The 12,782-nt window shown below is 32.3% G+C and overlaps 1 protein-coding gene across 1 annotated transcript in view; it reads left to right on the top strand.

Moving 5' to 3' along the window:
• Positions 1–12,515, top strand: part of LOC129222622 (ragulator complex protein LAMTOR4-like) — a 32,064-nt gene extending 19,549 nt beyond the window's left edge. Inside the window, exons 2-4 of the mRNA XM_054857147.1 lie at positions 5,493–5,571; positions 8,545–8,665; positions 12,321–12,515. Of these exons, the coding sequence (XP_054713122.1) occupies positions 5,494–5,571; positions 8,545–8,665; positions 12,321–12,418 (297 nt within the window). The 5' untranslated portion in view covers position 5,493 and the 3' untranslated portion in view covers positions 12,419–12,515. The remainder of the gene's footprint in view (positions 1–5,492; positions 5,572–8,544; positions 8,666–12,320) is intronic.
• The last annotated feature ends 267 nt before the right edge of the window (positions 12,516–12,782 follow it).

Raw genomic sequence — 12,782 nt, forward strand, 5'->3', positions numbered from 1 at the left:
TAGAATGAACAATAATCATATTTATGTATGAAAAAAAAGTTGCTGTGATCGTTTTTGAAGTGGTCCGTTTTTGCAAATTTCTTTTATCTGTCGCTTTCATTTTGTACTAACATCAATAAAATATGTACAGTGTACAGGATTTTCATTTTTTGGCTTCCTTATGTTCCTTTTAAGGTTTTACATTGCCTTTCTGTTTAAATAGAGTTCCATTTCACTTGTAATCATATGTACGAAAAATTGGCGAATAAGAAATTGGGCTTTTCCCGCACTTTTTGAACAGTCGGCCATTTACTTTAATTAAAGCTTCTAATTGACGGGTAAATAATATATAATTGCATCAGATTGTGCCAGTATCTATGTCTTTATTGTTTCGTTAAAACAGTAGGACTGATCGGGCCGATAAAAAGAAATGTCGATCATAAACGCTACAACAACAAAAAAGTCACTTACGAAAATTTAACTTTTAAACACGCAGACGCAGCGGCGTTCCTTCCATAAATTACTGTAGTCAGTCAATGAAAAGCGCAGGATTTGCTTGTTTCTTTTGCTTTTCAAAATTAAAACATGCAGAAAATTATCGGTGCAGCATTGTAAAAATAAAAATCAATGCACAATTAGAAGTGCTCTTCTAAAGAAAGAAGCTATACTAAAGTAGGAAAAGAAAGGAAAAAGTAGGAAAATAAGGAGAGCGCTCTAAAAAGTAGGAAAAATAGGAACTCTTCAGGGTCTGATATACTTATTTATTATTCCTTTCAAAAGTATCTCAAATACTAATTGTTTAAGTATATTTGATTATTGTATTTTAGTTCATTTTAGTAGGATAAGTTATGTCACACAATAAATTTTCACCTCCATTACCTAAACACAAAACGCCATTTCTCATTAACATGTGGCAGTAATGACATCACATTTTATTTTCCATGATACAAGAGTGCCCCCTTGTTTATTTTCAGCCATAAAGAAGTTGTGAAATTTTTGTTGAAAAACAAGATGATATAGATTTTGTTTTAAAAACCAAGTGTGGTTATTGGGCATTCTCATCTCTGTGAACTTGAATTTCAGGGATGTAAATTGATGTAAATAAAGAAAAGAACATGTTCTCATATGTTTAACATATGCAGATTGTAGCAACAAAGAAAAAAAATATTTCCATGAAAAATATATCCATTAGGCCTATATTAATGGAAAATTCCTCACTTCTGTGAATCTCACCTCCATGACAGATCTTATCAATGTTATTACTTCTGAGGTGAAAATAAATGATGGAGGGGAAGTACATCAAATTAGGCAATTCTACCAAAATTGTAAATTGCCAGTATACTCGCAAATTTACTAAATACTATTTTTTAACACACATTTGAACTAAAAGGATAACTAAAAATTTAGCCGTACTTTAATTAAGAAAGCTTAATATTAGATTCCCACTAATCATTAAAATAGCTCATTTTTTGCTTAATTAACAAAATAACTACTTTGATATTAAATTAACCTCAATTTTTAGACATTAAAAGTTTTTTTCTCTCCCCCCCCCCCCCCCTCCCGTGAACAAGGCATTATTTTATTTTTATTTATGAGTAAAATGATTGGAGCTTAGGTGGGCCATTGTTTATGGTTAGTTCTAGTAGGTAACACTTTCATATAAGAGTGAAAAAAAAAGCAAATGGTTTCGAAATTGAAAAATATTTGTGTTCAAAAGTTAATTTCGGGAGAATGACCCATTTAAGTTGATTATTGCACTATATTTTGAACACTTTCTTTTGCACACATGCATAAATGGTGAAAAATTTTGTTACTATTATGGGAAAAAAAAAAACTCATAGGTACAAATTGAAATTTATAATAAAGTATTTAACTTCTACGTAACAAGATTAAAATCAGTTGTATAAATAAGTTACATATATAACTAGCTTTTGCCCACGGCTTCGCGCACGTTGATGTAGTTTTTTTTCTATTGATTCAAGTTAATGGTCATTACCGGCAGAGGTCAAATAGTTACCAAAACATTGTTTGTCTCTAGTTTCGCCGACATTTCAAATTGCCTGCCCACTTAAATGTATCAAAAGGTATGATTAAAACTGAAAATTAGGGGGAAAGGGAGTAAATGAAATGTTGGCAAAACTGAGAAGAAACCCAAAAATCACAAAAAATAAATCACGAAAACGTTCAGGAGTTGTAAAGAAGTCAGTTTGGGGTAATTTCCAAAAAATCCAATTCGAGTGAGGTCAACTATTCTTAAATAAACTGAAACAGTTTCCTTATAATCCCGATCTCCATCAAATACACAATATCCAGCGCTACACCGACAATTTAAATTATTGTATACTGTGTAACTTCTTACCGTAGAAATCGTCCCAAAATAGGGTCAACAAGGATGCTACCCGAAATGTTTCCAATAAACAGTAAAAATTTGGCAATTGTTTGAAATTGTGTGCTAAGACAAAGTAATGGAAGTTTTTGCGCTGTTTATGAATTTGCGAATTAGTTGGCGAATTATTTTACGTGTTAACAAATTTAAAGAAAGAAATATTAAAGAAATGGCGATATTTGGTTACATAGTGAAAACCGGGAAACAGTATTGCGTAGTCTTTAGCTTCAAAAACAGCGACAGTTGAAAAAAATGCCAAATGCCTTAACTATTGAAATGATTCCACAAAAAAAGTTTGGCTAGATTCCAGCTGATCGATTAAATACCCAGTCAATACAAATAAATAAATTAAAAAAAAAACCATTAATTGCCTCAAAGTTGCATTAAAATGGAAAATAATCTGCCAAATCCATGTATTATTTGCCAATCTTGTGCAAAAAATCTTACTTCAAGATTTGCCTTGAGAAAAGCCTTGAACAGTCACGAAAAGCAAATCAACAATACAACAATAGTCGTTACTGACAGGGAGTTGAGATGATACACTAAATATTGTATTGAGTTGAGGAAAGCCTTTGAACATGGAACTAAAAAGCTCATAACTCGTTTTTTTATTCTACTTAGAAATTTCGAACAGGTGCCATCTTTAGCAGAAAAATCAGAGCTTTCGATGGACATATAATGTTAATATGTGCAAGTATTTTTTCATCCCCATATTAGAGAATTTATACGAAAATTGTGTTTTATTGCCCCCCTAAGGGGGTTTTGCACCCCATAATGGGACGTAAACTACCCTATGTGTTATTCTGATGCATAAGCTATATTATTGTAAAGTTTCATCAAAATCCATTCAGTAGTTTTTGCGTGAAAGAGTAACAAACATCCATACATCCATACAGACAAACTTTCGCATATATAATAGTAGTAAGATTATACTTGAATGTTCACATTGAATAAATGTTCAATACACAACATTACTTTGATACATTGTATTCTGTTTTTGATTTCTCAAAAAATACAAGTTCTCTAAAAATATAGTTTTGAACATTTTTGGACAGTTTTGGACACAAGTATTTTGGACAGGACGGTAAAAGCCAGGATTTTTACAGTGGTTTTTATCGTTGTGACCAAAACCTTGCCAACTCTGTTTTGTACCTAATGTCACAGCTTTGCAAAACAAATTGGCCCCATTTCTCGAAACTAATTTTTCACAAACATTGCTTGTTCCTTGATGCATTGTCTCCTAGCTTTATGTTTCAAGAATATTCTGAAGTGTTGCATTTGTGCATATTAAATTATTTAGATTTTAGAAACCACCTTTTCTAAGTAGTAACTGCAGGGTCCAAACAATGTAACATTTGATTTTGAATTGTGATAATATTGCATTTAAATTGTGCTTTGGTTAACTTTTTTTCCCATGCATTTTCTATTGTGTGCCAATAATTAATTTTTCTGTCATTGGTGTGTGTTTTTGCCAGTTTCTGCTGCAAATATGGCAGAAAGTGGTTTTTGTCAAGTACCATTTTTTTCCAGTGGTTTTAACTGCCTCGGCAGAAACGTGCCAACCCTTGTTATAACACAAGTAGTTCTTTCTGAAAATTGTATGTATTTCATGTTTTTATGCAAACAAAAAAAACAAAAACTTTTTTTGCACAGGGGGAGGAGGGCGGCGCCACAAATTACCACCTTGGATGTTGTGTATGCTAGGTATGCCACTGCATATACATCTACAATTGAACTTGATTAATACAAAATGTCAAAAATCCACGAATTTATTTGTATTAGCCATTATTCGTAATAGTCGTGAATATGGAAAATGGGGAAGAAAAGTGCATGTGTATAATTTACTATGCATTTGTTATATAGCGTAATACATTGCCTTTGCCTGTCATTTCTAGTGTTTCACGAGCTGATATAGGGCTTTTCTTTTTATGCCACCCACCATTAGTTTGTAAAGAATTACCAGAAAAAGCGCATTAAATTATAAGAAACATAGACTGTCAAGATTAATTCTACGGATTCTTTTCTTTCATGAACCAGAAAATATAAGCTAAGCTAGAACATGAAATAACCAGCCCTATTGATGTTGTACGGGAGAATATAATATGTGGGGCAGGCATTTTTATTGTGTTAATCTGTATTAGCAATAACTGGAGTACCTATTTAAAGAAAGGTGATATTGGAGCGAGTGAAAGGGACAGATGACAATACCCAAATGAAAAGATACACTGTTTTATTCCAAAGTAGACCTACCTGTTCAAAGGTGAACAGCAACAGTATGAATTTCAACCCTTTCATTCTCAGAATAGCAATAGGGGGGCCTTGGTTCTAACAATAGCCCAGCCTAATGCTGTCCAGAGCACCTCCCACCCCCGTAAGAGCTCTTAGACCATTGAATGAGAGCTAACAAGTTTCAACTCTGAGAGAATCAGAAAGAAATGTGCAGTAGAGGACTGCATTGACCGCAGTCATTGTTAGTTAAAATTTTCAGTGTCATGTAAAAAAGGTAGAATAGCTGTCACCACTTGATAACTAAAAATGGGTAGGAAGTTACTCAAAGAATTAGGAATGCATGTTGAGCTTTCTGCAATAGCACAAAATATCAGCAAAAAAAGTATTCAATGGGGAAATTTTTCCGTGGAGAGGTCAGAAGTTTTGTTTGTCTTATCCAAAACTTTCTTTTTGTTCTACTTAATATCCATGAAATTTTTGATGTAGTTCAATAGCAAACCAAACTGAATTAACAAAATGTTTGTTTTAGCCGTGATTTTGTGTTAAGTGGTAGTGGTCGTATTAACAGAGTTCAACTGTATATTATTTTCTTTGCTATAATTTTCCTTGAGCATGTGCTTGGCAGGGGGGGGGGGACATATGTTTAGCTTATTCACCAAACTTTCTTTCTATTTTTATAGTTAATGCAAACAAAACACGATTACGTTGGAAAAATCCTTTTGACCTGGAAACATGTTTCTAAAAATTTATGCATTAAAATCCTGAATTAATTTGCATAAACATTTTTTGTACTTTTATGTACATTTGGCATGCAACTTCGTTTCTAAACATTTTTGTTTTTAAATATTATAATGTACTTATTATTCTGAAGCCTCTTTAAAATCTGTTTTTCTTTTAGTATGTCTTCTTTTTCAATAGACAAAGTACATCATCAAGTTGGGTACCTTATAATGAATGAAGCTGGTGGAGTTATTGCAGTAAGTTGTTTTTTACTTTCTTCTATATCTAATATATAGAAAAAAGTATTGGATTCGTGCAAATTTTCGAATTTCGAATTTTGACTGATTCGAACGTTTTGAGGTGTGCTGAGTTCATTTCGACTATTTTTGGAAAATGTCTGTCTGTCTGTGTGTGTGTATGTGTGTGTGTGTGTATGTGTGTGTGTGTGTATGTGTGTGTATCACGTCTGTGTGTGACCAGTTTTTTGTGGCCGCTCTACAGCAAAAACTACCGCATGAAATCGAACGAAATTTGGTACACATATGTGCTCCTATGTGAACTTGTGCCCATTGGTTTTTGGCGCGAATTCCTCCAAGGGGGGTGGAGCAATGGGACATTTTTTGAGTTACGCGTGCTTGCTATTCCTCAGGAAGTAACTGGCGGAATCAAACAAAATTTGGTCCATATGTTGCCATTAACAGGAGCAGGTGCTGATTCAATTTTGGTGTCAATAACTCAAAGGGGGGTTGAGCTATAGAACGTTTTTTGTCGTCAATTGTGACTGCTGTATCTCAAGAAATAACGAACGGAATCAAACAAAAAATTTTTGACAAGTAGCCCTTAGTGGGTATAAGAGCTAATTTTATTTTGGTGTCAACAGCTAAAAAGGGGGTAGCGCAATCGCCCGTTCTTTTTTTCCATTGTGAGTGCCCTATCTCAAGAAGTAATGCTAGGTTCTGGTTGAAATTTGGAATATATGTGAATCCATACGTAAACAGGCTTTGGTTCAATTTTGACTCCAATCGCTCAAAGAGGTGTTGATTTTTTTTTTTTTTTTTTTTTTTTTTTGCGAATAAAAATAGTTTTATTAATGCAACAATAAGAAAAATAAATCGTAATAGATTGTCGTCTGCGTATTTCTCGTGATTTTAATTGTATGGAAATGATCGGAAATATTATCTCAATTATTTAAAATTTTTAACTGTTGCCATCTTATGTTTGTTAATAAATAAAATATTTGTAATTGATTCAAGTAAGGCTTTTAAAGTGACTTTCAATTTTCGCTCTTTGTTTTGTTTTTACAATAATTCAGACATTGGGATGGTCGTCAAGTTTTTGCATGTGTAATTTTGTTTCTGTTAGGAATATTGCTTCCTCCTCAAGCATGGAAAGGGATCAGAAAAAGGAAAAATATAGAAGAAAGTTTCGTGATGGCCACAACATACTAGTTTATTCTTATGAAAGAAAGTTTGGGAATGGCTTTGTGTAAATACATTAAATTAATTTTAAAGTTAAACTTTTGTTTTTGCTTTATTTATAATTTCTTTTTTGAATAAAGTAATTAATCATGTACAAGAATATTAAATTAAAAAATAATAAATTAAAAAAACCCCAAAGATAGAATCAACTTCATATTAAAATGAATCTTGCTGGTCAGAATACAAAGGAAATTTAAACTTATTTTAAATTTTATCTAGACAACCTGAAAAACTCAGAAAAGGAACAATATTCAAAACCTACTTAGTTTAGCTGATTTCAAAAGCAGAATCGAGTGAAAATTGAAAATTATTTTCAAAGCCTAGCTTACTTATTAGATACAAGTTTTGTATTTGTTAGCAAATAGAAAATGATAGTAGATAAAAATTTTAAATCAGCAATTTTTCTACATGTGCAAACAACGCAATCATTACCAATTAAGGGAAAAGCTTTAAATTGTATTTAAAATTTAGTATGGTAAGTTACGCTTTCTATGCCTGGTTTGAAATTTCCATTCTATAGAACATGAAAATTGCAAACAAATTCCAATATATACAAAGAAAAATTTGCTCTTTCAATTAGTACCTATGTTTTAAATGTGTGAGTAAGTTTACCCTGCCAAAACTGCATAAGAATGTAATTTTGGTAGTGAATTGGTTTCATTGATATTAATTCTATTTTGAATTGATATCTTCAGTAATTCATATCCTTCAACCATGGGACTTCTCGTGACTTACCCACATTTCAAACAAAGGAAAAGAAATTAATAGAATTTGTTTATCCGTTTAGGAGCTACAATGCCTCAGATACAAATATAGATACTCATGTCAAATTTATAAACCAATTTCCTTTTATGTGTTAGGGGGTTAAAAAGTTATGAGATTTCAAAATCTCTCTCTCTCTCTCTCATTTAATTTGTTTATGAAACTTCTCTACTTAAATTTTATTTAAATGAATCAACAATTTAAATAATGTAGACATGAAGTTTCCTAATTAAGTAATCTGATTTTCAATAAAAGGTGTAGCATTGCTTGTGGTTGATGAAAGCTGTGAAAATTCAGTTTTGTTAACTTTCTAAATGCTTGAAAAGGTAATTAAGTAGGGAGAGGGGGGTCAATTTCTATGCGAGTATATACGCTACTTTTAAATTAGGAGAGGGTGCAACAACCTTGGTGCAAAATAAGGAAATTCTTTTCAAGTCAAATCTGAATTTCATCCCTACATTTCACCTTCCTTAGAATAGAGACAAGGCCATAGCCAGGATATTTTTTCAGGGAGGGACATGGTTAGACGCAAAGGTGGTTCCGGACATGTAATCTAAAGGGGAATAACGCTTAAAAATAATGTTTATTAGGTTGTAAGACTTAAAATTAAAATGTAATTAAAAAATTAGTGTCAAATAATTATTTTAATTAACTAATTAGTTCATCAATATTTGATAATTAATTTATATTCCACCAGAATTGTTCATCAGGGAGAAATGATATTTTTATTATGATTTCTAACACTATCAGTATTCCTATCTGATGACTATCCGACTCAACGAAATAAAAGGACTGCATACACTCGCACTGCACTCAAATTTCATATGAATTAATTGTAGAAGTTTTGTTTTTGTTTTTTTTAAATTCTATGCCCAGTACATCAGAATTATTTCTGTGAGTTAGGAAAGATACTGGGAAAGTGCTTTATCTCAATTTTTTCTGTTGAATTATTTTAGAAATAATAATAATATGCTTCTTTTCTGTTTTCAGTCTGGTGGTGAATTGGAATACAATGAGGCAATGGCTAGTATTTTTTACCAAATGGTAAAAGGAGCAGACAAAGGAATTTTGTCACTTTCTGATAATGAAAATGGTTTCAAGAAACTTTCTAGTATGTTCTTCCTTATTGCTTTATTATATAACAGTCTAATGATGAATGAACTTTTAAGACAAGCAGAAATGTTATTCTTTAAACTACTTATTTATTTTCAGCAATTTTATATGAAAGTAGTTCATAAAGTAATACTATCTGTGGGTCATTCCACGAAAATGTCAACCTGTAGGCCAAAATTTCAAACTCAATCAATGTTAATGTGTTATACATAATTTCAGAGATAACATTCTTAATTTTCGAATCTCGTAAAAGTTTTTTCTCTATGGATGCCGTGCATAAAATAATTACTGCTTGAAGATCTTTAACAACAACATGTAAATTTTAACTAAGGCATTCAAGAAATGCGACCTGTAATTTTTTAAGCATACATTTGATGTAAATATTTTTTTCAGTTATTGCTTATATTTTGAGATTTCAGTTTCTGTAATTTCTTTCACTAAACTTAAATTTTTTCCTTGTTGAGCCTATTTTGAATTTTGTGTTGAATGGCCTGTTGCGTTCGTCACGAAACGTCGTATTTTCCCTTCCACACTTTTTATGGGACTATAAAAAAATTTTTTCTTTTTATAGGATTATAGAAAGAAAAAATTTTCTCTTCTCTTCCCGAGAGTTACGTAGAATATATTTAAACGATTGAATTTTTATTAAATTACTTAAAAAATTAGCTTTCAGCGTGACGAATGTAACAAATTAATTGTCACGAACGTAATCGCTTGAAACAAACACTGTATCTTGTAACACATATTTGTGGAATTTTCTTGGGTTGCATTTTATGGAAAAAATGGCAGCTAAAGAAAAAAAAAAGAGTTGAAGTAGAGCAAGAATGGCAGGTAAACTTAGAGAAAATGGCAGCAAAAAATCAGCAGAATATATGCAAATATTAGAACAAAAGAAAAGAAAAAAACGACTCACTCGGTCTACTTGGTCGTTCGGTCTACATTGTGTGGGCTTTTCATTCTTCTTCTATGCACTGATGAAGGGGCTTACATTTGACAGCCCCGAAACAGCTGTTTGCTGAGTTTTTAACTCTATTTTTAATACTTTATTTGTACTTTATACACGTTGTGTCGTTTTACTCACAAATGTTTCTGAAAATTGTATAAATTTCATGTTTATATACAGTTAACTCCCCATTATCCTTGAAATGTGGTGGCAGGGTAACTGCAGATAAGCGAAAACCGCAGGTAATGGGAATAATAGGTAAAAAACGATACTACTGTGTATAACAGCTAAAAAATATGAATAACACTCGCACATACATTTAAATTATAGCTAAAAACATTGCGTTTACTAACACTGAAGGGAAAAAAAAAAAATATATATATATATATATATAAGCGAAAAACAAATAATAACACAATCATAAGTTTAAAAAATACATTTAATGATGTTAAAAAAATAATAGAGAAATGACCAGCAGATAATCCAACCGGCGATAATCGGGAGTTTACTGTAGATTATAAAAACTTTTTTTTTTCGTTTGTACACCTCAAATTAACGCCCCAGGTGTCACCCATGCCAGATATGCCACTGAATATATGCCACATTTATTTTTTACAAATAAAACCAAATTAAGTTTTAAAATGAAATAACATTTGTACTGTTACTTTCATCTTAAATTTCTACTTAACACTTAACTGTGCATTTCAATTTTTACATCTCCAAACTTACACAGATCTTAGACATTGTAGATTTGAGTGAGACGACTGTCCACAAATTGTCATTAAGGGTTAAAAAGGAAAATTTGACTTTTGTTTTCTTTGAATATTAATATAAATGATAAATATTTTGTTAAACACATTGTGAACGGGTGACCAGAACCCTTAAGATTTCCTCATTTTTGTAAAATGACTGTTCATAAGAATCACTGGTTCTCGCACAGTTCATGGTCTCATGTACTTCCCTTCAATGCTAACCCTCCTGGCAGCAAGATCAAGTATACTTGGGCTAGTCCAGAGATTCTCTAACTTTTCTGACTTGCGGCACCCTTTAAAGAATTAATTTCTTCACACTGCCCTAGTCAATCTCTATTATATACATATGGAAATTTCATCCGGGGTTTGGAAGCCTTATTGAAACAAAAGTTTACCAATACAGCAACAATGCTGAACTTATTGGGGAATGAAACAAGTTTTGCTTCCGAAATGTTCAATATATGGACAGTTCATTTTGTGCCATATTTCAAGTCTGAAGTCTAATTCTTGTTTCACTTGCAGTAACATGTCACGATCAGTCGTAGAAAATATGGTTGGGGTCTTTTAGTGTAGATCTTGCAAATCATGTAGCTCATCTTTAATGCAACACCATTTCATACTTGCCAACTCTACTGTTTTTAACGGGAGACTCCCGTTTTTAGCTTCCATCTCCCGATTTCCCGTTTTTTACGATTTTCTCCCGTTTTTTCAGTCAATCATCAAAAAGTTTCACTTTCTTCTCAATAGATGGCGCCCCTTTCTAGTCCACCAATGTCTGGAAATAAGAATTTTTCCTACTAATAACTCCGTTAGTAAAAATTAATTTTTTGGAAGCTTTCTACATTGCATGTTCAGCGAAGCACGTGCTCTGCCGAAAATGGCATCAGATTTCAATCTTTTTGCATCTTGAAAATATTTCAATTATTTTGAAAGTTTGAAGTTATTTTAGCATGTGCTGCTCTATACCAACTTATTATATGTTTTATTTTCATTGTATATTGATTTTTTTTTTTTTCGGATTTTAGGAATTAAATTTTGGTTGCTACTTTTCTGGAAGAGACTGAGGAATGTACAGAACTTTAAGCAAGTTCACTACTTATTGTTAGGTTTTTCCTTTGCAGTATGTTTTTCTTGCTGCTACCAATTAGCTTACATCTGCGAAAAATCCCCATTTCACTTTAAATTTAGTATTCATGTTATTTAAAAGCACAATTAATAATTATGTTGTGAAGATATGTCGCTGGTGAATCACCTATATACCTCTAATGGAATCTCCTGTTTTTTTTTCTTCAAAGGTTGGCAAGTATGCCATTTAAAAAAAAAATCGCTTGGAATTAGGTCGGGAGAGTACGGTGGCTATGGAAGAAGGTGATTTCCGTTGGAAGCTCGTCAAATCCAGCTAATAGGAAGCTCAGTATTGAGGAAATGTAGAACGTCTGTCAGATAATGGAATGTCCCATCTTGTTGGAAAGTAAACGACCACATTGATTGTGACATGTTGCAGCGAGTGGAACAAGAACAGCAAGTTGTACTTAAAACTTAATACGTACCTCATTACGAAAGGTTTACCTATCGAACATTTGAAAACAAAACTTGTAGCTTCTTTCTCCAGTCAAGTCAACATTGTAGCTGTATTTGTAATGTGTCTCTTTCATAAGTCTGCCAAACTCTGGGGATAATTGCCACAAAACCTGGACACTTCGTGGCACCCCTCGACAATTCTTGCGGCTCCCAAGGGTGCCGCGACACTCATTTTGAGAACCTATGGCCTAGTCTATGGAATTTAGCATTGAGTGAGCATGGTCCTTTCACAAAGATTCATAGCCTTGGCTAATTGTAAGTGATGAACATATGTGAAAGAGCCGACTGGTCAACAATGTTTTAACAAATTATATTTGAAAGACTGAATGTTTCAAGCTATTTTACAATTTTGACATTGTACATTTTCTTTCTTACAGTTACTTATGATGACCACTTTTATGTTGTAGCAGTATCCAATAAGAAAATTCATGTAGTAAAAAGAAAGTACTACCCGGAAGATCCAGCTTTGGCATAGTAAATTTAAAGAAATTTATGTGTTTGTAAATAAGATTTCATGAATTGTTTACTTGTGATGTAAATAAACAAAAATTTTATATGAGTTTTATGGGAATATTTCGTATGAAATATGAATTCTTTAATTCAAAAAAGGAAGTCACGTATATTAATGGGGGTTAGTTGGAATTCATGAGAAAACAACTTAAAATGCTTGTAAATTTGAATAAGTTTTGACATATGTACAATTTCAAATTCTATAAACGACATGATTCACCAAAGTGGGCATGCCGGAAAAACCGGGTGGGTTAAGTTTTATCCAGCTGCATGACTTGAGAAACTTTTCTCATTAGCACTTTCAGGTCTGAGCTATTTCGACCGCATAT

Source organism: Uloborus diversus, chromosome 5 (genome assembly GCF_026930045.1).
Source record: "Uloborus diversus isolate 005 chromosome 5, Udiv.v.3.1, whole genome shotgun sequence".
NCBI classification, from domain to species: domain Eukaryota; kingdom Metazoa; phylum Arthropoda; class Arachnida; order Araneae; family Uloboridae; genus Uloborus; species Uloborus diversus.